Here is a 22,610-nt window from a genome sequence, read left to right as displayed (position 1 = left end):
CCCCACCGCTGTTTGGCCACGTCGAGGAAACGGGAGCGACTCGAGCGATGCCGAATCTCTCGGGGTCTCGGGTGTGGAACCGACAAGTTTGGTATCGGCCCTCGGCTCATGGATCCAACTCGCGTAAGTTGGCCACGGGCGCTGTTGCAAATAATTCAAATTTCCCCGCCCCCTATCTTTAATACCGCCCCTCGCCGACTCCGTCCCCCCCCCCCCCACCACCACCACCCTCTTCATAGCCCCGGCGGCTGGGCCCGCAATTGCACCGCCTGCGCACTCGAAAGCTGCGCTGTCCACTCGCCGGCAGTCGAAGCAGGCTCTCCGTGAGCCACGCGTGGGGCTGAGGTCAGCACGCGGAGCCCAGGCGAAGCCTCAGGTGGTCATCCGCTCCCCCCACCCCCTAATTACTGTTCACCCCTCCCCCACTGCTGTGAGTGACGGCTCAGCCAGGCGGGTCGTCCGTCCTGGGGAGACGCTCCACTTTACCCCCCCACCACCACCACCCCCCCGGCAGTCAGAGCGAGACAATAAAAACATTTACGAGACGAAGTGCGGAGCGGCGTGAGCGTGGTTCCTTCTGCTGCCGGTCAACCCCGCGTACACACCTCCCACCCCCCTTCCCACGCCGTCCCCGAGGGTTGCCACCTGTCCCGGTTTTTTTTCTTCCTCCCAGGATCGTCGCTTCTTGTCGAGGTTGTCTGCTGCCCTTGGGAAATCTGTAAGCCAGCCTTAATTTCAGCCGGGCCTGAGCTCCCCCCATCCCATCCGACCCCCCCCCCCCCCCACTGAGACCCCAAATATTTGTATTCTGTTGATATTCGCCAGGCAACACAATTTCAATGTTTGTGTTTTATCAACGTAGGCCCCTATTTCAGTGGGACGTTAAAAGTCATGGGTCATTTTCATTTGCGTGACAGGAAGGGCAACGCCGCATCGCGGGAAACGATGCCGAGCCACGCGCCTGCCCCGTCACAGGGGGACACGGCGTCGTCCCGAATTATTTTTCTGTTTCCACCCCGGAGGTGGCAACCCCACAAAGATCCCCTAAACGTCGGCGATTTATGGTGAAGGTCGCGGTTTGTGGAAACATTCGAGTGACCTTCACGGCCGAGCTGCGGGGAAAACAAAAATCGATAATTCAATTTCAAATAAGAGGACATAAATATAAAAGCTCGGAAGTTAAAAACAGAATCGATCACGTGACTCCCGATCACAAAAGCTCGAAGTTAAAAACAGAATCGATCACGTGACTACCGATCACAGCAACACGCGTACAAAGTGACACGGACGGGCACGAAGACGTCACCACAGCGCGTTGTGCCAGCCTAGGTGCACACTGAGGCCGTGATGTCAAGTGCGGAAGGCTCTTTACATCACGGCCTCACTGACTGTTGTGTCAGGCGAGGTGTAGGAGGTCATGGGACATACCCAGATGTTGTGGGTATGTTGCTGAGCGACCACCCAAAGACACGCGTGCTCACACGGGCACATTCATAAAGAAAAGATCCCCCATATAGCCTTACCAGACTGTTCGGGCAAGTGCTGCTATCGAGCACCTATGAAGACCCGCAGGGCCCGGGAGGGAAAGGAGGGCGGGGAAGTACCCGGCCGCCTTTGTCTCCCCAGTGGCGATGTTAACTACACACCGCACCAGGTACTCGTTTGAGGCCGAGTCGACCTAGGCGAGGCCCAGGACCTGTTCAGATAGTCGTCACTGGGTGTTGGTGGCCTCATTTGGAGTGGAGGTCGCTGTGCTTCCGACGAGGTGGCCAAAGAATCACAGACGTAGAGCCGGCACTGACTGAGAGCCTCGGTTCGAATCCGGGTCTCACGACGCACAACCACGGTGATGAAGACATTCGGGTTCTGAAGTGCAGCGAGCTGACGATGACGACGCTGGTCTCAGCCCGATCCCCCAATCGCTGCACCAAACTCACATCGCTTTACATTCGCTGTTCCAATTCACTTTGCTACATCCTACGGATGCTGCTGATGATGATGACGATACTAGCACTGCTGCTGATGCTAAATCAGCTGATGCTGATCATGATGCGAAAAATCAAGGTGATAATGCTGTTGATATTGCCCGTGCTGCTGATGCTAACTCTGGCGATGCTGACCATGATTGTCGCTCTTTTTTTATTGACGACAATGCTATTCATCATGCTGCTGATGGTGCTGCTGCTATTGCTGATTGCTGATGCTGGTGTTGCTGCTACTGCTGATTGCTGATGCTGGTGTTGCTGCTACTGCTGATTGATGATGCTGGTGCTGCTGCTACTGCTGATTGCTGATGCTGGTGCTGCTGCTGATTGCTGGTGTTGCTGCTACTGCTGATTGCTGATGCTGGTGCTGCTGCTGCTACTGCTGATTGCTGCTGACAATGACTGCGAGTCTGGGCTGCTGGCGCCTCTGGCCCCGTGTACAACACCCCCCGGATGCGCGGTCTCCCGTGCTTTGCCGCCGTCACCACGACAGCGCGATCCTTTGATGGCCATCACGGAAACGAGCTACACATTTGGGGGTTGAGGGGTCACGCTCGGAAGCTTCCTCAACTCCCCCCCCACCCCCGCGCCCGCTGACCAAGGCCACCGCATAACAATCACAGATCACCTCGCGGCGCGTAACAAACCCCCGAATTCCCACCGCTCACAACCAACAAATCCGACCTCCCGCCACCGCCATCCTCGCCCAAACCAACCCACTTCGGGCAGGGGCGGCGGGGGGGGGGGGGGGGGGCGGCGGGGGGGGGGAGCAACCGCGGGCACAAAGTCGGGGATGGGGGTAGGAGGGCAAGGTCAAGTTATTTTTAATTCTTTATTCTAAAAAAAATAGTGAAAAATAAACTCTCGGCGCCGTTTCGCCACCGCCGTGGTCAAGAGTACAGGGAAGAGAGGGCGCGTGGGCGAGGTGGAGGTGGGCAGTCACCGCTGCCAGCCGCCTTTGTCTCCCCAATGTTGATGTTTCAATACCCCACTGCACCAGGTAATCGTCTAGCCTCAGCAGGCTGTTGGGAGCAAGTGCTGTTAGCGAGTAGCACCTATGAAGGCCGGAACGCCACACCAAGGGGTGGGTGGCCAACACCACGCCCGGCCACCTTTGTCTCCCTCCGTAGCGATATTCACACGCCGCACCAGGTACTCATTTAGGGCCCAGTCGACCACGAGGGGGAGGCCCAGGACAGGTTAAGATATTCGCCGCTCGTGTTATTATTGGTCGTGATCCGGTTTCAAAACTCGGGACGTTGGGTTGATAGCGCAGTGCGCTAACCACTGCGCCACCGCTCCCCCACTACAGCACGCGTGCTTAGAGGTACAGCGGGAGGAGCGGTAGTGTATCGGAGGACAATATCTTAATCGAGTAGGTGACCCTGCAGGTTACTCTTGCAAACGAGGCTGGTTTCACGGCTTCTCAACTGGTTCAACAACATTTTACTTGAACCGTGGTTATGGGACTCCCCTAGTTTTACTCAGCCTTAAATTAGTACCTGGTGCAGTGTAAAAAATATATCACTGCCGGGGAGATTCGTAGGGGTCACGGCCCCCCCCAACCACCACCACCACTCCCGCGACATCCCCTCGTGCGCCGTCCCGACCTTCACAGATGCTCGCGAACAGCACTTTGCCCCACCAGCCTCCGTAGGCTACACGGGGGATCTTTGTTTTTAGTTTGTGGGTGTAGGGATACACACACGCACACACACACCTGCGTGCGAGCACAATCCTGGCGCGTTTCCCTGCCCCCACCCTTCATCCCCCCCAGCCCCCCTCCCCCCGGGGTAACGCCCCGTTCACACGCCGCTTGCATGGAGGGGAGGGGGCGTGCGGGGGGTTGGGGGCACAAATCGCCCCCCCCCCTCCCGCCCACCCACCCAGTTTCCTTCAACTGTCGGGTTGAGTCGCCGAGCCACCAAGGGGACGGTAACGCCCCCCCCCCCTCCTACAGTCCCCCCCCCCAACTCCGCCCCTCATCCTCCCCCATGCTCACCCACCCCTCCCGTCTGCTTCATTCAATGGGCCAGAAGCGCAGCGTAGAGGCTATGTGAGGGCAGACAGCGGACAAAGACAAAGATCCCCCGTGTAGCCTTGACAGACGTTTGGGGGCAAGTGCTTTTAGCGAGCGCCTACGGATACACGAATACACACCCACACACAAAGACAAATATCCCCCTTTGACTTTCGCATATTGCTGAGCCAAGTACTGCTCTTGAGCATCTATGAAGGACAACACCGGCACACGTGGGGGTGGATGGTCAACACCACGCCCGGCCGCCTTTGTCTCCCTAGCGCTGATGTCTAACCACTGCACCAGGTGCAAAGACTAGACGTCTCACAGACACACACGTAGACCAATGTTTTCCGGTGACGGTTGTATCATCAACACATTCTGGAAAGGTGTCAACTTATCTGAGAGTCGTCAGCAGGGTTGGCCCCTCTTAAGCTGACGTCCACGCACGGTAACTATTGCGTTCGTCAACTGTTGGGCAACTTTCCATGTGAAATAAACAAAAAACATGCCATCGCCTCCGTTTTGCAGTTGCTCGTCACTGGGCCCATGGCCTAAGGGCCTATGTATCTGTGTGAGCCACCGGAATCAATCAGGGCTCGCGTCTCTCTGTGTGATAAAGTATGGGTTGGGAAGTCCGACCCTCTGCCATCTCCCCACGCCTAGGCGGCTTGGGCCCGGGAAACACGGCAAGGAACCCAGGCAAGGAAAGGCGCCTCCTCGGCCTACGAATCAAATCAAAATTAACCGGGCCTTGTAGAGAAATACGGCACAAATAATATAATATGAGGATAATAAATTCGCCTGGGTTGTGTTATTGGCACTGATGAAAACAAATTAACGGAGGGTTTTCTCAAACGCCGTAATGCTGCCACGTGCATAACACAAATATTCAGCCATGTTGGATTTAGCATTGGCCACGACAGCCACGTGATCCTGCCCAGTCAATCAGAGTGCGTGTTGCTCGTGCAGCAGCAGCAATACCAAATGTCAAACGTGGTTTTAGCAACTCCATTGTACTCGTTGCAACCGAACAAGCAACATTGTTGCGAGCAACTTTTGCAAATAAAGTTGCAATATCTATCTGGATGGTTCGAGGAATTATAAGACCCCCCCCCCACCCCTCTTCTGTAATTAAAGCCAATGATAGTGGAGGTGCGTATTCTAATCTGGCAAAACCTACACCAATAACGAGCGTCGCTGTGAATATATAACAAATGAATAAAATGAATAATCAGACAGGTCATTTTCTCAATTGTATTCTCCACACCGAGCGACACTTGTAATTATTTTCAGTTTCGTAGGACTAACAAATTGTGTCCGAACTGGCACTCACCCCACCCCCATATCGTATAAAGTGGAGGGACGTTGGCTGTCACATCTGGCAGTCCCCACAGCATTGATTGAAGCGAGGTCTGCTGATGAATCAACGCTGCTGAAATTATACACTCGCGGAAGGCCGTGCCGCTGATGGGATGTGTAAAAGGATACTTTCATTCTTTGCGGATATATGTGGTAGTGCATGAATACACATTGTCTGTGTGAGAGAGGCCAGATTTGTGTAATTTTATGGACACCGGGCGCAAGTTTGGGATGCTTCTTACTTTCTGGAGCGTCTTATAATCCGGAAAATGTGGCATCTGTCACCTAATCCTCTCCCCCCCACCAGCAATTAGCGCGCAATGTTAATGACATCAGCTGCTGTCATTGGATGCAGATGAGCAGCGCTGGCGATTTCGTTCTAACGCTAATCACACGCCAGGCTCTCTAATTACAGAGCTAGAACACATTGTCCCTCAAGGGTTATTGGTAAACAACAACACGAATGAACAACAACCACTATAAAGACTCTGGCAAACCGCAACAAGGAAAATCAACACGGTATACGATCATAATACCAACAACCGAACGAACAAACGACCATAAAACCATCAACAACCACAATAACCACCACACAATCACAATAACCACCACACAACAACCACAACAACCACCACACAACAACCACAATAACCACCACAATAACAACCACAAAACAACCACAATAACCACCACAAAACAACCACAATAACCACCACACAACCACAATAACCAACCACTACACAACAACCACAATAACCACCACACAATCACAATAACCACCACACAGCAACCAAAATAACCACCACACAATAACCAACCACTACACAACAACCACAATAACCACCACACAATCACAATAACCACCACACAGCAACCAAAATAACCACCACACAATAACCAACCACTACACAACAACCACAATAACCACCACACAACAATAACAACCACACACTAACCACCACACAAAAACCACAATAACCACCACACAACAACCACAACAACCACCACACAACCACCACACAACCACAATAACCAACCACACAACACCAACCACCACAATAACCGCCCCACAACAACCACAACAGCAACAATCGCAACCACAAATACAATCACATGCTCAGCAAACATTAAATATACAGAACACTCATCACAAAAACAAACAACCCATATGGACAAAACACATCATCAACATAATACAACCGCAGTAAGAATCATAGCAACGTCAACAAAAACGTTACCCCGATCACCTACCAAAGACAAAGATCCCCCGTATAGCCTTCACAGACTGTTGGGGCAAGTGCTGTCAGCGAGCGCCTATGAAGGCCGGCACATCACAAGAGGGAGTGGGTGGCCAACACCACGCCCGGCCGCCTTTGTCTCCCCAGTGGTGATGTTTACACGTCACACCAGGTACTCACTTTATGCTGAGTCTACCTATGGGAGGCCCAGGACCGGTACCAACAGCCATAATATTGTCCACAACAGCAACAACAACCACCGCAACAACCACGAACAACAACAACAACCACAACAACAACCTTCACAACCGCGAGTGAGAGGCTTACGTTTGCTGATTTAAAAAAAACACTTACTGGAGCACACAGATGCAAAAATATCCCCCGTGTCGGCTACACAGAGTGTTGGGGAACGTGCCGTCAGCGAACACCAATGAAGGTCGATAACGTCGCACGAGACCCGCCTATGTTATCCCAACACATCGGCCAGATACTGCAGACGGTTTAAAGAGCGACTCGAACTCGATGAAGTCCCAAGGACCGGTTCGGGCATTCGCCACTGATGTTGGTCGTGAGCGGGTAATCGAACTCGGGTTCGCCGGCCTCGTAGCGCGGTGCGTTCATCAATCGCTGCTTCACCCCCTCCCAGCACAAAGAGACAAAGGTGACCGTGTAGCTCGCACGGGCTGTCGGGGCTAAGTGCTGTTCGCGGGTGGCGCCACTGCACTACGAACCCGGCCACCTGAGTTCAATTCCCGATCAAAGCCAAGCGGCAGCAGCAGCAGTATGGGTCATCTGAACCGGTGACCGCGCCTCCGCTAAGTCGGCTCGGCCTTGAATGAGCACCGCGCAGCTGCTGCGGTGTGAAAACCACCCAACACTGGGGAGACAAAGGCGGCCGAGCGCGGTGCCTATCACAGCCCCCCCCCCCGCCCCCCTTGTGCGCCGTTCCGTCCTTAAATAGGTGCTCGCTAACACCACTTGCCCCAACAGTATGTTAAGGCTAAACGGGAGATCTTTGTCTTTGTATATTTGATGTGGGGAGCGGTGGGCTGGCGGTTAGCGCGCTGCGCTACGAACCTGGCGACCCGGGTTCGATTCTCGCTCACGGCCAACACCAAGTGACGATTATCTGAACCTGATGCGATGTGTGAGCATCGCCACTGGGGAGACAAAGGCGGCCGGGCGTGGTACTGTCTGCCCATCCCTTCGTGTGTCGTTCCAGCACCTTCATAGGTGCTGCTCGCTAGCAGCACTTGCCCCTACAGTCTGTTCAGGCTACACGGGGGATCTTTGTCGTTGTACATTTGTTGACACGTGTTGATGTGTGTATCTATGTGCACGTGCTTGTGTGTGTACTGTGTGTATGTGTATTTGAATGTTATTTATAGCGTAGTGGTTAAGCGCTACACGACCGACAACCCGAGTTCGATTCCCGCTCACGGCCAACACAACAGGGTGGGGTGGGTGAGTCCCGTGTCTCCACTCGGTAAGCTTAAATGAGTAAGTAGCTCGTGCTCTGTGTAAGCATCAGCACTGGGAGAGACAAAGGCGGCCAAGTGGAGTTGTTGACCACACCACCATACCACCATCGCGTCGCATGCCGTGAGTGTTCGCGAACAGCACTTGCCCCAACAGTCTGTTAAAGGCTACACGGGGCGGGGGGGGTCTTTATCTCCGTCTGCCTTGTGTGTTTGCGCGTCTCGGCTGACTCTAATTAACTCTCTCTCTCTCCCTCTTTCTCTCTCCCCCCGCGCGCTCTCTGTTCCCAATTAGCTCCCAATTCTGTTTATTATTTCCCTCTCACGATGGGGGGGGGGGGGGGGGGGCTGTGATGCTCCCCCACGGCTCGCTAAATTCCCCCGACCCACCCCCAGACCGCCTTTAATTCCCACCCTAATCGATGCGCGATGGGGGTCGCCTGCTTAGCGATAATTGTTTAACCGCGTTATTGCCATCGCTGGGAAGGGTGGTAACGCGATACGGCTTGCCCCCCCCCCTCCTCCCCGCAATGTTATTTCAGGCTCTTTTAGGGGGGGGGGGCGGGAGATGAAATTCGGTGGGGTGGAGTGGGTTGGGGGGGGTATGGGATTAAGAGTCTCATCGTCTGTGCGATGGTAAAGATTGGGACGAGCCCTGGAGAATGACCGACACGCGATATATTTCAATTCCCCCGTGTCCGCGGAAGGCTTCGTCGGGGCTTGTGTGACTGCGTGCGCGCTAAACATCGGCGCTGGAGAGACAAAGACGGCCGAGCGGGGTGCTGGTCACGCCAGCGACGACAAACACCCCCCCCCCACCGTGTAGCCTGTGACAGACTTTTTGGGGCTGTGGAGCGAGCACCTATGAACACCACGCCCGGCCGCCTTTGTCTCCCCAGTGGCGATGATTATTTTGTACACACGCAGCGACCAGGTACTCATTTGAGGCCGAGTCGACTTAGGGGAGGCCCAGGACCGATTCACATAATCGTCACTGGTGTTGGCCGTGAGCGGGTTGCCGTGTTCGTAGCGCAGCGCGCTAACCGCTACACCGCCGCTCCCCACACACCGCCCCAACACTCACACCACCACCCCCAATTCGTGTGATGTTCCGGCCTTCATAGGTGCTCGCTAACAGCACTTGCCCAGATAATCTCGCGGGGGAATCTTGTATTCGTACGTCTCTGGTTTGCGCGGTTACGGTAGTGGTGAGCGCGGCACCACGCTGTGAAGAAGTACCTATCGGTGCCACGTTGAATCTGCCTTGCCATTGTAGACCGTCATTAGAATTTACATGAGTTCAGGATCACCGGCTGTAATAGTTGTTATGATAACAACACAAAATCAACACGCTCGTCAACAACGCCGTTTATGGCCTCGGAAGGAGAAAAAATAACAATAGGCGACGTTTCGAGCAACGACCCTTCTTCACGGCACGTGAACAGAGAGGCGAGAGAGGGATCGAGTGGGCAATGAGAGTTGGACACACCTCTGGGTGGCCCTGATGAACGTCGCATTTCTCTGATGACCCCGTTTCTAAATAGGCTACGCGAATAGTTACCGAATAGTGGCTATTGAGTAACAGACAACCCCCTGCCACAATCACAAAGCATTATCACAAAATAAACGTATTGTCTGTTATCTTTATTAGACGCACGCGCGTGCTTACGTGTACACACGCACACGAGTACTGTATATCCCTCTTGTCAATCCACTGCTGTATCGGCGTTCTCTGTGGGTCGTGGCGGAGGTCGTGGGGATTCCTCGACCATACTTCACCACGGTGCTCAGTGCAGATTCGTACTTGCGAGCACAGGCGCGGGAGCACAGACGTACAATACAACAACGTGCTCCGTCGTACGGAAGATTAAAGTATACCAGACAGAGACGAAGCTCCCCCGCATAGCCCCAAGACCGGTCCGCCAGTGGAGGGGGGGGGGGGCACGTGCCCCCCGCAATGATCCGATCGAAATCCCTAATTTCGATCGGATCATTGTTTATTAGTAATAAATCGGCATTTTGCGACCCCCACTGCCACTGTGTAGCATATAATTATTATTACGTGCCAGTGACTCTATGAGATGATAGAACAATAGTCTGAGTCCATAATTGGCAATAAGTAACGGCAAAGCGGTTATAAGTGACTCACAGAATTGTGCACAGTTGCGTCTACAGTACACGACTTCCCTGAAGGCATCGACACCTTCAGCGAGCGTGATGCCGATCACACAACGCGGTTCGAACTCGACCCTCGATCGATGGCTGCGTAATCGCCGCACACGCGTCGAGTAAAAAGCAAGGGACAAGTCTTTACTTACTAACAGCTCTTTACTTACTAACAACTCCTTACTTACTAACAACTCCTTACTTACTAACAACTCCTTACTTACTAACTCCTTACTCACTAGCAACTCCTTACTTACTAACAACTCCTTACTTACTAACAACTCCTTACTAACAACTCCTTACTCACTAGCAACTCCTTACTTACTCACTAACTCCTTATTTACTAATAACTCCTTACTCACTAGCAACTCCTTACATACTAACTCCTTAATTACTAACAACTCCTTACTTACTAACAACTCCTTACTTACTAACAACTCCTTACTAACAACTCCTTACTTACTAACAACTCCTTACTCACTAACAACTCCTTACTTACCAACAACTCCTTACTAACAACTCCTTACTTACTAACAACTCCTTACTCACTAACAACTCCTTACTTACTAACAACTCCTTACTTACTAACAACTCTTTACTCACTAACAACTCCTTACTTACTAACAACTCCTTACTTACTAACAACTCCTTACTAACAACTCCTTACTTACTAACAACTCCTTACTCACTAGCAACTCCTTACTTACTAACAACTCCTTTCTTACTAACAACTCCTTACTTACTAACAACTCCTTACTTACTAACAACTCCTTACTAACAACTCTTTACTCACTAACAACTCCTTACTTACTAACAACTCCTTACTCACTAACAACTCCTTACTCACTAACAACTCCTTACTTACTAACAACTCCTTACTTACTAACAACTCCTTACTTACTAACAACTCCTTACTAACAACTCCTTACTTACTAACAACTCCTTACTTACTAACAACTCCTTACTTACTAATAACTCCTTATTTACTAACAACTCCTTACTTACTAACAACTCCTTACTTACTAACAACTCCTCTATCATTTTCCATTGCTGGAGGGGTTGTACCCCCTACCTGAAAACCCTGGCTCCGCCATTGAACCGGTCCTGGGCCTCCCCTACGTCGACTCAGCCTCAAACGAGTGCGGGGTGTAGCAAACATCGCCACTGGGGAGACAAAGGCGGCCGGGCGCGGTGCTGGCCACCCACCCCCTTGTGTACCACAGTGCCGGCCTACATAGGTGCTGCTACTCGCTAACAGCACTTGCCACAATCGTCTGCTGAAAGCTATACGGGGGGCACGTTGCGTTCGTGTAGTGGTGTGTATTGTATGCGTAGTGTGCGCACATAGTTGCGTGTTTATTTGCGTGGCTTTGTGTTTATTCACGTGAATATGCAATTGTGTTTTTTGTGAGTATGTGTGCGTGTGGATAATGTCACGCGAGCGACCCGGGGGGAAGACACACGTGGAGATGCATGGAGACGCGGGCTGACTGCAGGGAGACGCGGGGGAGGATGCATAGAGACCAGGGGAGACACGGAGAGACGCGCAGGGAGACGCGCAGGGAGACGCGCTGGGACACCCCGCGTCTCCCTCCCTGTGGACTTGGTACTCGATTAGAGGGAGGGGGGGAGAGAAGAGGTCGGGGCGGGAGGGGTACAGGGGGACGGAGGTGGGAGGGGTCAGCGATGGAGGGGAGGCGTGGAGGGGGTGGAAGGGGGGATGGAGGGGGATGGAGGGGGGTGGAAGGGGTGGAAGAGGGTGGAAAGGGGTGGAGGGGGTTGGATGGGGAGGGGCAGGGGGTAGAGGGGGGGTAGAGGGGGAGGGGGGTAGAGGGGGAGTAGAGGGGGGGTAGAGGGGGAGGGGGTAGAGGGGGAGGGGGGTAGAAGGGGAGGGGGGTAGAGGGAGAGGGGGGTAGAGGGGGGTAGAGGGGATGGGTGGAGGGGGGGGTTTCACCTGTTCTCTCTGCGCGGAACAGCAGCTCCAGGTGTTTGGGCCAAAATTCCTTCTTTCCCCTTTCCTCAACCACAACCTCCACCACCAACTGCCACCATTCGCCACAAAATAGCGGTGACATCTCTACAGCATGTGCCAAGCTAGGTGCACATTGAGGCCACGTGATTGGTCGAAATCCCCCGCGCAGCAGCTCACGGGACAGACCCAGGTGCTGTGGGTTGACTGAGATGACTGGCAGATGCACCACCTGTGCTATCCCACTGCCCCACCTGGCTGAGTTTTATCCACCAGACGCCTCCGCTCGCTGTTGTGAGCGTCGCTCCTCCGCTGTTGTTGGGAGGGCGACTGCCTCCAACTGCCCAGCGGCGTCCTTCACGAGCCTCCTCCACAGAGGCCGATCTTGACACCGCTGGTACCAGTCACCGGCAAATCCACTCAGCTCCACATCCCCCCTGTAACCACATCACTCCGTCTCTTCTTCAGCCCGTGCCGCGCCCGTTGAGGCCCCTCTAGAAGCTTCTTGGGTATTCCTCCCATCACCACAGTCACCACGATACCCAACCGTCAACTACCACCACCAACTACCAGCACCACCATCATCATCATCGCCACCACCTCCGCGTGCCGAGCTTCTGCGCGATGGAGTTGGAGGATGCTGTGGAGCGACGTCGACGGATGGACGTGAAAAAAGACAAATATTGGGATTCCACTTCCGATGTCCTTGCCACCACGGCGCTGTGGCGCCACCAAGCGAGCACGAGACGACACCAACATGGGAGGTGAGGGTGGGGGGTGGGGGGTGGGGGGCAATTTACAAGGTGCACCCCAAAAAAAAAACGATTACTCAACGTGTACCCAAAAATAAAAAATTTTAACGCGTGTCCAAATATTGATTCAGAAATATTCCTGCAAAATGTCCATCTACTGAAACGTCGAGATCTTCCCCTTTACTCGAGACGGTAACATCCTTCCGATTATGTAATTCGTCACTCTTTTTATTACACGCTTTTTATTAACTCACTCTGTTGTTGTTGTATCCGCAAATCTTGTAATTCAATTTTAGCTTTTTATTAACTCACTCTGTTGTTGTATCCGCAAATCTTGTAACTCAATTTTAACACACTTCCCAATGTGGTATCGACTGCAAACTTGGTATACGTATGTCATACTGATGACAATACTATTTTCTATCATTAAAAATAAATATCTATATTTTTAAACATTCTTTTTTTATGTTATGTTTCGGCTTGGGTCTAATTGCTCACGCTCAACTCACGTTGGCTGTAAATCACCACGGGTCCCCTTACGTTGTGGCAAGCTTCGGGGCCCACTTCCTAGAGTCGTGGAGTTCTACCGTTACTAGTACGGTACATTTCATTAAAGCGTGGTTTTAAAAATTATTACTTATTTGTTTAACGTTCAGCCGGCTCGTAACTCCGCATGGCAATGTTCTGCCGAGATGTGGGGGGGGTAGTCTTGAACCGGGCTACCCAATTTCACGAACCGGTCCAGGAAGCGGCGAGCGATTATCCCACTGGGGGTGTAACGAGTGCGACGATCGATGGCTGGGGTCGAGTGTAGAGACGGCACGGCGGCCTCAGTCAAGGCGACGTTCATTCGCCCTCGTGCCACGCTTCAAATAAAAAGGGGGGGAACAGTTGGCGATTGCGTCTGGCGAGAGACGTTCTCTTTATAAGTGCGCCAAAACTGGTTTTGAACCGGTTTTTACCACGCATGCGGTTACCGGTTTTCCAACAAAAGAATGTTTTTAACAGGCCACGAGCGTTCTGTGAAACCGAGGGCGAGCGGCATCTGAACCGGTCAGCGGGCCTCCCGCGTCACCAAAAAAACCATCACTGCCCAGCGCGGCGAAGCATGGTCAAAAAGCCGCCGTGACCAAAGAGGTGGCTGTGAGGAGGCGTCCATCCAGCAGTGGAGTGACGAGGGAGTCGCCGACGAAAGCAAGCATCTCAATTTATTGTGAAGAAGGAAAATATCGTGGAAACGTCTGTAGCGTCCGGTCAAATCACCATCATCATGGCTGTCACCATCAACCAACCACTGACATGTCATCATCTTCGTTACCATCATCACCTTCGACATCATCATTGGCATCGCTATTATCGCCACCATCACCTCCGCTGTCATTGGTGTTCACCGGAGGCACAGCTCACCCATGGGGGTTCCATCGCTTGCATCGCCATCATCAGTCGTCATCATCGCCATCATAAAACATACGATTCATCGTTGTCATATCGTGGTGGTCGTCGTCGTCATCATCGTTGTAGACATCCTTATCATAGACATCATCCTTATCATCTTCGTCATCATCGTCACTGTCATCACCATCACTGCAGTCATCATCATCATCGTTGTTAACATCATCATTATATCACAGGCATCATGCTTATCGTCGTCGTCACTGTCACCACCATCATCTGCATCACGATCGTTGTCTTTGTGGACACACGGAGTTCGTGTGCCGCCCCCTCTTCACGTCGCCGGCGTCGTCTTTGTCTTCGTCGCCGCCGCCGCGGCGGTGGTGGTGGTGGCGGTGGTGGTGGAGGCGGTGGTGACGGAGGTGGCGGAGGCGGTGGTGGCGGTGGTGGCGGTGGTGGCGGCGGTGGTGGCGGTGGTGGTGGTGGCGGAGGTGGTGGTGGAGGCCGCTCTGTCCATGAAGCGAGCGAGCCGCACGTCGCGCTCCGTGACCCCACCGCAGTCGTGCGACGTCAGGGTCACGCTCACCTAGGGGAGCGGGGATCACGGGGGGGTGAGGGCAAGTGGTGAGAGGGGGTGAGGGGTGGTGGTGGTGAGAGGGGGTTGATGGATCGTGGTGAGGAGGTGAGGGATCGTGGTGAGGAGGTGAGGGATGGTGGTGAGCGGGGTGAGTGTCTGTGGTCCCTCACCTTATTGTAGATATTGCTCCACTCTGGGTGGTGATTTATCTTCTCGGCCTGCATCGCGACGCGCGTCATGAACCCAAACGCCTGCTCGCACAAAGACAAAGATCCCCCAGGTAGCCTCAAGAGGTCAAGTGCCGTTGAGCAACAACAAAGAAACGCCACGGCTCACGAGGGGGGTGTTTGTGGACAGCTCCACGCTCGAAACCCTTTGTCGACCCAACGCTGATGTTTGCGCTCATCAGCACCGGGTACTAATTTAAGGCTGCGTTGACCTAGGCGAGGCACAGGACGAGTCTCGATACGCGTCACTGGTGTTGACCGCGAGCGGATCTCGAACTCGGGTCGCCGGGTTAGCAGCGACGCGCGCTGACCACCGCACTACCACTCCTCACGCACGCACTCACACCCACAAGGAAACAACAGACTCCGTTCGCCGCTAAGTGGTGGTGACATCACAACAGCGCTTGTGCCAGGCTAGGTGCACTTTTAGGCTGTCAAGTGAAGTGCGGAAGGCACCCTGCTGACAGCTCACGGACAGACCCAGGTGTCTTGGGTTGACTGCTGTGCCAGGCTAGGTGCAGGAGGTCACGGGACAGACCCAGGTGCCATGGGTAGACTGCTGTGTCAGGCTAGGTGCAGGAGGTCACGGGACAGACCCAGGTGTCTTGGGTTGACTGCTGTGCCAGGCTAGGTGCAGGAGGTCACGGGACAGACCCAGGTGTCTTGGGTTGACTGCTGTGCCAGGCTAGGTGCAGGAGGTCACGGGACAGACCCAGGTGCCAAGGGTTGACTGCTGTGCCAGGCTAGGTGCAGGAGGTCACGGGACAGACCCAAGTGTCGTGGGTTGACTGAGCAAGATGACTAGCAGATGCACCACCTTGCTGCATTTTAACTGCCCAGTGTTCCACTCGTTGTTGTGAGCATCCCGCACACACACACGGTGGGGGATGGAGTAAAGAGTGGGAAGGAGATGGGCAGTGCTGCGCTCTGTAGCCGTGCATGGCTTCCTCACTGGGCGCTACGGTGGTGAGATGTTAACTACCTCGCCTGGTATACAGGAGGTCGTGGGTTCAATCCCGACCCTGACGCCTGCTGCTGTATATTTGAAGCCTGCGTTTGTCTCTCTCTCTCCCCGTGGTCGCGTGGATTTTTCTCCGGGTCCTTCCGGTTTCCCCCTCCGCATTGAGAATCAACATCATCACGCGTCCAGAGTGTTTGCTGCTCTACATTTCCACGTGATGACGAGCCACTTGGTTCAGCTATCATTTGTGACAGCCAGGTTGCTTCTAAAAAATGAGCTCTAACAGCTCAGCGGGGCCTTACCCGGTCAATAAAATAAATAGTTTATGAGCCCCTACCTGGTTGAAGCTGGCGAAGGTGAACCTCTTGGTGAGCGCGTCCCGTCCCTCGGCCATCGTCCAGCCGGCCTCGCCGAGCTCGGCCAGCCTCTCCTCTCGCTCCACGGGCCCAAGGAGGCCGGGCCGGCCTGCCGGGGGCCGCGGTGCCGAGGTCTGGACAGAGAGTGGGGGGGGGGGGGGGACACCGAGGGAGGTCAGGGCCGGGCCCACCGCACCTCGTCTGGGAGGTTCGAGGTTCAGAGCATCACGGGTCGTGGCGTGTGTCCGCTGCTCCGGAGAGCGGGAGAGATCGACGATTGGTCGATGTTCGGTGGTCACCTCGTCCGTGGCCCTTCGTCGTGATTTGTCCCACGGGGACGGAGTGGGCCGCGTGCCAAGGCTGCTGCCCTCGTTCCACTCCCTCTGGGGGGTGTCTGGGAGGCCCAACGGGGATGCGGGGCCCAGCTGGCAACCACTCAAATGCGCGGTCAACGCTGCTCACTCGACCACGATAGCCCATGGCCGCCACCACCACACCCCCGACTTTCACTGACCGGGCTTGGTGAAGTATGGTCAAATACTGTAACCCCCCCCCCCGCCCCCCCCATGACTGAGATGGGTGGAGGCACAGGTCTTCATCCAGCAGTGCATCATCACACCGTGAAATTCAGCTCGACACAACACGTAACCACACTAGCCCTAACCACACTAGCCCTAACCACACTTACCCCTACTACACTCACAAATACCACACTCACAAATACGACACTCACCCCAACCACACTCACCCCTACCACGCTCACCCCTACCACACTCACCCCTACTACACTCACCCCCACCACACTCACCCCCACCACACTCACCCCTACCACACTCACCCCAACCACACTCACCCCTACTACACTCACCCCTACTACACTCACCCCTACCACACTCACCCCTACCACACTCACCCCCACCACACTCACCCCTACCACACTCACCCCAACCACACTCACCCCTACTACACTCCTACTACACTCACCCCTACCACACTCACCCCTACCACTCTCACCCCTACCACACTCACCCCTACTACACTCACCCCTACTACACTCACCCCTACCACACTCACCCCTACTACACTCACCCCTACCAAACTCACCCCTACCACACTCACCACTACCACACTCACCCCTACCACACTCACCCCTACCACACTCACCCCTACGAAACTCACCCCTACCACACTCACCCTACCACACTCACCCCTACTACACTCACCCCTACTACACTCACCCCTACCACACTCACCCCTACCACACTCACCACTACCACACTCACCCCAACCACACTCACCCCAACCACACTCACCCCTACTACACTCACCCCCACCACACTCACCCCTACTACACTCACCCCTACTACACTCCTACTACACTCACCCCTACCACACTCACCCCTACCACACTCACCACTACACTCACCCCCACCACACTCACCCCTACCACACTCACCCCTACCACACTCACCCCTACTACACTCACCCCTACCACACTCACCCCTACCACACTCACCACTACCACACTCACCCCTACCACACTCACCCCAACCACACTCACCCCTACTACACTCACCCCCACCACACTCACCCCTACCACACTCACCCCTACCACACTCACCCCTACTACACTCACCCCTACCACACTCACCCCTACCACACTCACCACTACCACACTCACCCCTACGACACTCACCCCTACCACACTCACCGCTACCACACTCACCGCTACCACACTCACCCCAACCACTCACCCCTAGTACACTCACCGCTACCACACTCACCCCAACCACTCACCCCTACCACGCTCACCCCTACCACACTCACCCCTACCACACTCACCCCTACCACACTCACCCCTACCACGCTCACCCCTACCACACTCACCCCAACCACTCACCCCTACCACGCTCACCCCTACCACACTCACCCCCACCACACTCACCCCAACCACGCTCACCACTACCACACTCACCCCTACCACACTCACCCCAACCACACTCACCCCTACTACACTCACCCCCACCACACTCACCCCTACCACACTCACCCCAACCACTCACCACTACCACACTCACCCCTACCACACTCACCCCTACCACACTCACCCCTACCACACTCACCCCTACCACACTCACCCCTACCACACTAACCCCTACCACACTCACCCCTACTACACTCACCCCTACCACACTCACCCCAACCACGCTCACTCTAACCACACTCACCCCTACCACACTCACCCCTACCACACTCACCCCAACCACACTTACCCCTACCACACTCACCCCTACCACACTCACCCCAACCACACTCACCCCTACCACACTCACCCCTACCACACTCACCCCTACTACACTCACCCCTACCACACTCACCCCTACCACACTCACCCCTACCACACTCACCACTACTACACTCACCCCAACCACACTCACCCCTACTACACTCACCCCTACCACACTCACCCCTACTACACTCACCCCAACTACACTCACCCCTACCACACTCACCCCTACCACACTCACCCCTACCACACTCACCCCTACTCCACTCACCCCAAACACGCTCATCCCAACCACGCTCACCCCAAACACGCTCACCCCTACCACACTCACCCCTACCATCAAGGGGACCTGGGTACCCGATCCCCCAGATCCCCGCTCACCATGGTCCTGGGGGCTCTGCAGAGGGGACCCGGACCCCTGTAGGAGGCGAGGCGGAGCAGGGAGCGCATGGTGTGGGGGGCAGGGGTCACCAAAGGGGACCCACGGCACGACACGTGTGGGAAGGGATGGAGATTGGCTCAGACTTGCGCGTCACGCGTTGCCAGGTCAGAGGGAAATCTCCCGTTCAAACCGACGATAAAAAAACCTCCGGACAGACACTCGTGGGTGAAAATACAAATATAATAAATTAATTAATACATCGCGGTGTTTCGATAGCGACACAAGCAATCATCATCAGGTGTGACAACCACAGCAAGACATTTGATTTACTTAAGTGGGAGAGATGCCGGAGTTAAGAGGGTTTATATGATTTTTGATTTAAAGCTTTCGTGACTGCAGGGATTCATATTCTTGGTTCTTTCGGTAAAGTCACCATGTAGAAGGGAAACAATAAAATAATAACAAATATAAAACAATAAAATTCTCACGACGTTTCGACTGCAACACAAGCAATCAACATCAGGTGTGAAAACCCACAGCAAGAAAATTTGAAAAAAGTGGCGGGTTTTTTTTAACGTTAGCACCACGGAGAGCGATTTGAGATGGACGAGTCCATCTATGTTCGGAAAAGAGGAGGGGGGAGACGAAAATAATGATTATTGATTATTTTATCGTTTCCCTTCTACGTGACTTTACCGAAAGAACCAAGAATAGGGTTTATATAAGTCACGAAAACTTAAAATCTAGAAACTCCGGACAGATATATATATTTTTAAATCATCTTTCATACGACTGATGTAGATTCAGAGCAGCGACTTACAACTTCACTTATAGGTGGTCAAGCTCGGACAAACCACGTCAGAGGCAGCGGAGTCAGCTGCATCATCGTCGTCGCTGATGTCTCCCTCTTCGTATTTGTGAATCGGTGGTGACATTGCGACGCTGTTACGCTCTGACCACAGACGTGGCACCACTACAGTGTTCTACATGTTCCAGTTGTGCATCACCAGCTATCCGCATCTGCTGCCACGGTCTGCGCAGTGGATGCGGTTGAACGTGGGACAAAACCCAGGGATATTTTGTGCCAGGGGCCGTCCATAAATGACGTCACGCGATTTTGGATGATTTTTGACCCCCCCCCCTCTCGTCACTCAGCGTCACAAAAAGTCAACCCCCCCTCAAATATGACGTCACAAAGCTCTGCCCCCCCCCCAAACCATATTTCCATTTTGGAAATAAAACTATTGTCATTGTAGTGCGTATTTAATGTGGCGCTGCACTCTGATATTGTAGGAGTGTTGTCATAACAATTAGTGTTGTTCTAACAATTCTATATTTATTTAAAGTTTCGCATTTTGATGTGACGTCACATTTCTCACCGCCCCCCCCTCGTCACACATCGTCACAAAAATCTGACCCCCCCCACCCCCTAGGTGCGTGACGTCATTTATGGACGGCCCCTAAATGAAAGTCTCGCACGCCCCCCTCCGAAATGAGAGAAGCTCGTAGCGGGGCCCATCACCGCCGTCAAGGAATTCCAGACCCTTGCAGGCAACACTTGAGGAAGTTGACACCCTCACTTTTAAACACTTGAGGAAGTTGACACCCTCACTTTTAAACACTTGAGGAAGTTGACACCCTTTCAAACACTTGAGGAAGTTGACACCCTCACTTTTAAACACTTGAGGAAGTTGACACCCTTACTTTTAAACACTTGAGGAAGTTGACACCCTCACTTTTAAACACTTGAGGAAGTTGACACCCTCACTTTTAAACACTTGAGGAAGTTGACACCCTTTTAAACACTTGAGGAAGTTGACACCCTTACTTTTAAACACTTGAGGAAGTTGACACCCTCACTTTTAAACACTTGAGGAAGTTGACACCCTCACTTTTAAACACTTGAGGAAGTTGACACCCTTTTAAACACTTGAGGAAGTTGACACCCTTTTAAACACTTGAGGAAGTTGACACTCTTACTTTTAAACACTTGAGGAAGTTGACACCCTCACTTTTAAACACTTGAGGAAGTTGACACCCTTTTAAACACTTGAGGAAGTTGACACCCTTACTTTTAAACACTTGAGGAAGTTGACACTCTTACTTTTAAACACTTGAGGAAGTTGACACTCTTACTTTTAAACACTTGAGGAAGTTGACACCCTCACTTTTAAACACTTGAGGAAGTTGACACCCTTTTAAACACTTGAGGAAGTTGACACCCTTACTTTTAAACACTTGAGGAAGTTGACACCCTCCCTTTTAAACACTTGAGGAAGTTGACACCCTCACTTTTAAACACTTGAGGAAGTTGACACCCTTTTAAACACTTGAGGAAGTTGACACCCTTACTTTTAAACACTTGAGGAAGTTGACACCCTTTTAAACACTTGAGGAAGTTGACACCCTCACTTTTAAACACTTGAGGAAGTTGACATCCTTACTTTTAAACACTTGAGGAAGTTGACACCCTTTTAAACACTTGAGGAAGTTGACATCCTTACTTTTAAACACTTGAAGAAGTTGACACCCTTTAAACACTTGAGGAAGTTGACACCCTCACTTTTAAACACTTGAGGACAACCCGGTACACCCATTGAGCTATTTGATTCAAATCAAACACATTCCTGCGGAGGGAGCTGGTAGGAACGTCGGGTTGGTTGCTCGGTCAACGGCCAGGGTCAGCGGCGGCGTGGTGCATTCCGAAAAGATGCCCGACTGTGAGGGCGGGCACAAGCCGGCGTGAGTAGGTTAAACGTTGAATTTTATAGGGGCACCACGGGGTGACCAGCCCCTCCCCACCCAGCCCCACCCCACCCAGCCCCACCCCTCCCACCTCCCACCCAGCCCCACCCTCCCCACCCAGCCCCTCCCCACCCAGCCCCTCCCTTCCCTCCCCTCTCGACCCAGCCCCACCTCTCCCACGTGGACAGACATCCACAATTAATCCCCTGCCTCCTGTGAATTAATCCCGGTTGGGCTTCCACTACGTTTCCTACCAGTAAGATCGTTTACTTCTTAACAGAAAGCTCGTGGTGCCGAAATATCCTACCGTGTTTTTTTTATTGTTTGTTGTTGTAACGTTCTGACCTGCCCCTACTGGACACGTGAAAATGAGCTTAACAGCTCATCGGATTCCTCCAGTGTCAATATATATTTTGATTCTGATATTTAACAAAATGGTACAATATTAATGTTCACGATGCGACAATCATCGCGATATCAGTTTCCCCGTAACTTTGTTATCGCACGGGACATTTATTTTTGCATCTTGCTTTTCCGTATATCGTGGACAAAGAAATTCACTCGGGAAAGTTGTTATTTCGCCTGCAGTTCTCTCAACATAAGCCTGCGCCCCCCCCACCCTACCTCCATGTCATCTAAAAATCACTGCGACTTTGACGATCTGCTGACACTCACGGCGACCGCGCCCATCGGCCGCGACACACAAAGCATTC

General features: G+C 53.2%; 1 protein-coding gene across 2 annotated transcripts; it reads right to left on the bottom strand.

Moving 5' to 3' along the window:
* Positions 1 to 14,159: 14,159 nt before the first annotated feature.
* On the bottom strand, positions 14,160 to 19,345 carry PCBD2 (pterin-4 alpha-carbinolamine dehydratase 2). 2 transcript variants are annotated; one of them, XM_032969298.2, is made up of 4 exons: positions 19,152 to 19,340; positions 16,465 to 16,617; positions 15,110 to 15,190; positions 14,160 to 14,948 (listed from the first exon to the last, which is right to left on the bottom strand). In XM_032969298.2, the coding sequence occupies exons 1-4, from the start codon at positions 19,218 to 19,220 to the stop codon at positions 14,697 to 14,699; spliced, it is 555 nt and encodes a 184-aa protein (XP_032825189.1). In that variant the 5' UTR covers positions 19,221 to 19,340; the 3' UTR covers positions 14,160 to 14,696. The 2 variants fall into 2 exon arrangements, with proteins under 2 accessions (XP_032825189.1, XP_075929360.1); XM_076073245.1 differs by lacking the exon at positions 15,110 to 15,190 and having other exon boundaries at positions 19,152 to 19,345.
* Positions 19,346 to 22,610: the final 3,265 nt, after the last annotated feature.

Source organism: Petromyzon marinus, chromosome 41 (assembly GCF_048934315.1).
Source record: "Petromyzon marinus isolate PM22_M1 ecotype Great Lakes invasive population chromosome 41, UKy_Petmar_22M1.pri1.0, whole genome shotgun sequence".
Taxonomy (NCBI): Eukaryota; Metazoa; Chordata; class Hyperoartia; order Petromyzontiformes; family Petromyzontidae; genus Petromyzon; species Petromyzon marinus.
The sequence above is the reverse complement of the archived record's forward strand: the minus strand, read 5'-3'. Positions and strand labels throughout refer to the sequence as shown.

What these genes read in the sequence shown, in the direction of transcription:
- PCBD2 (XM_032969298.2), bottom strand. Translation starts at nt 19,220, where the DNA reads ATGCGCTCCCTGCTCCGCCTCGCCTCCTACAGGGGTCCGGGTCCCCTC. An exon ending in CCTTCGCCAGCTTCAACCAG is followed by an intron (nt 15,191 to 16,464) that starts GTAGGGGCTCAT and finishes TTGTGCGAGCAG; the next exon opens with GCGTTTGGGTTCATGACGCG. An exon ending in GGAGCAATATCTACAATAAG is followed by an intron (nt 14,949 to 15,109) that starts GTGAGGGACCAC and finishes CCGCTCCCCTAG; the next exon opens with GTGAGCGTGACCCTGACGTC.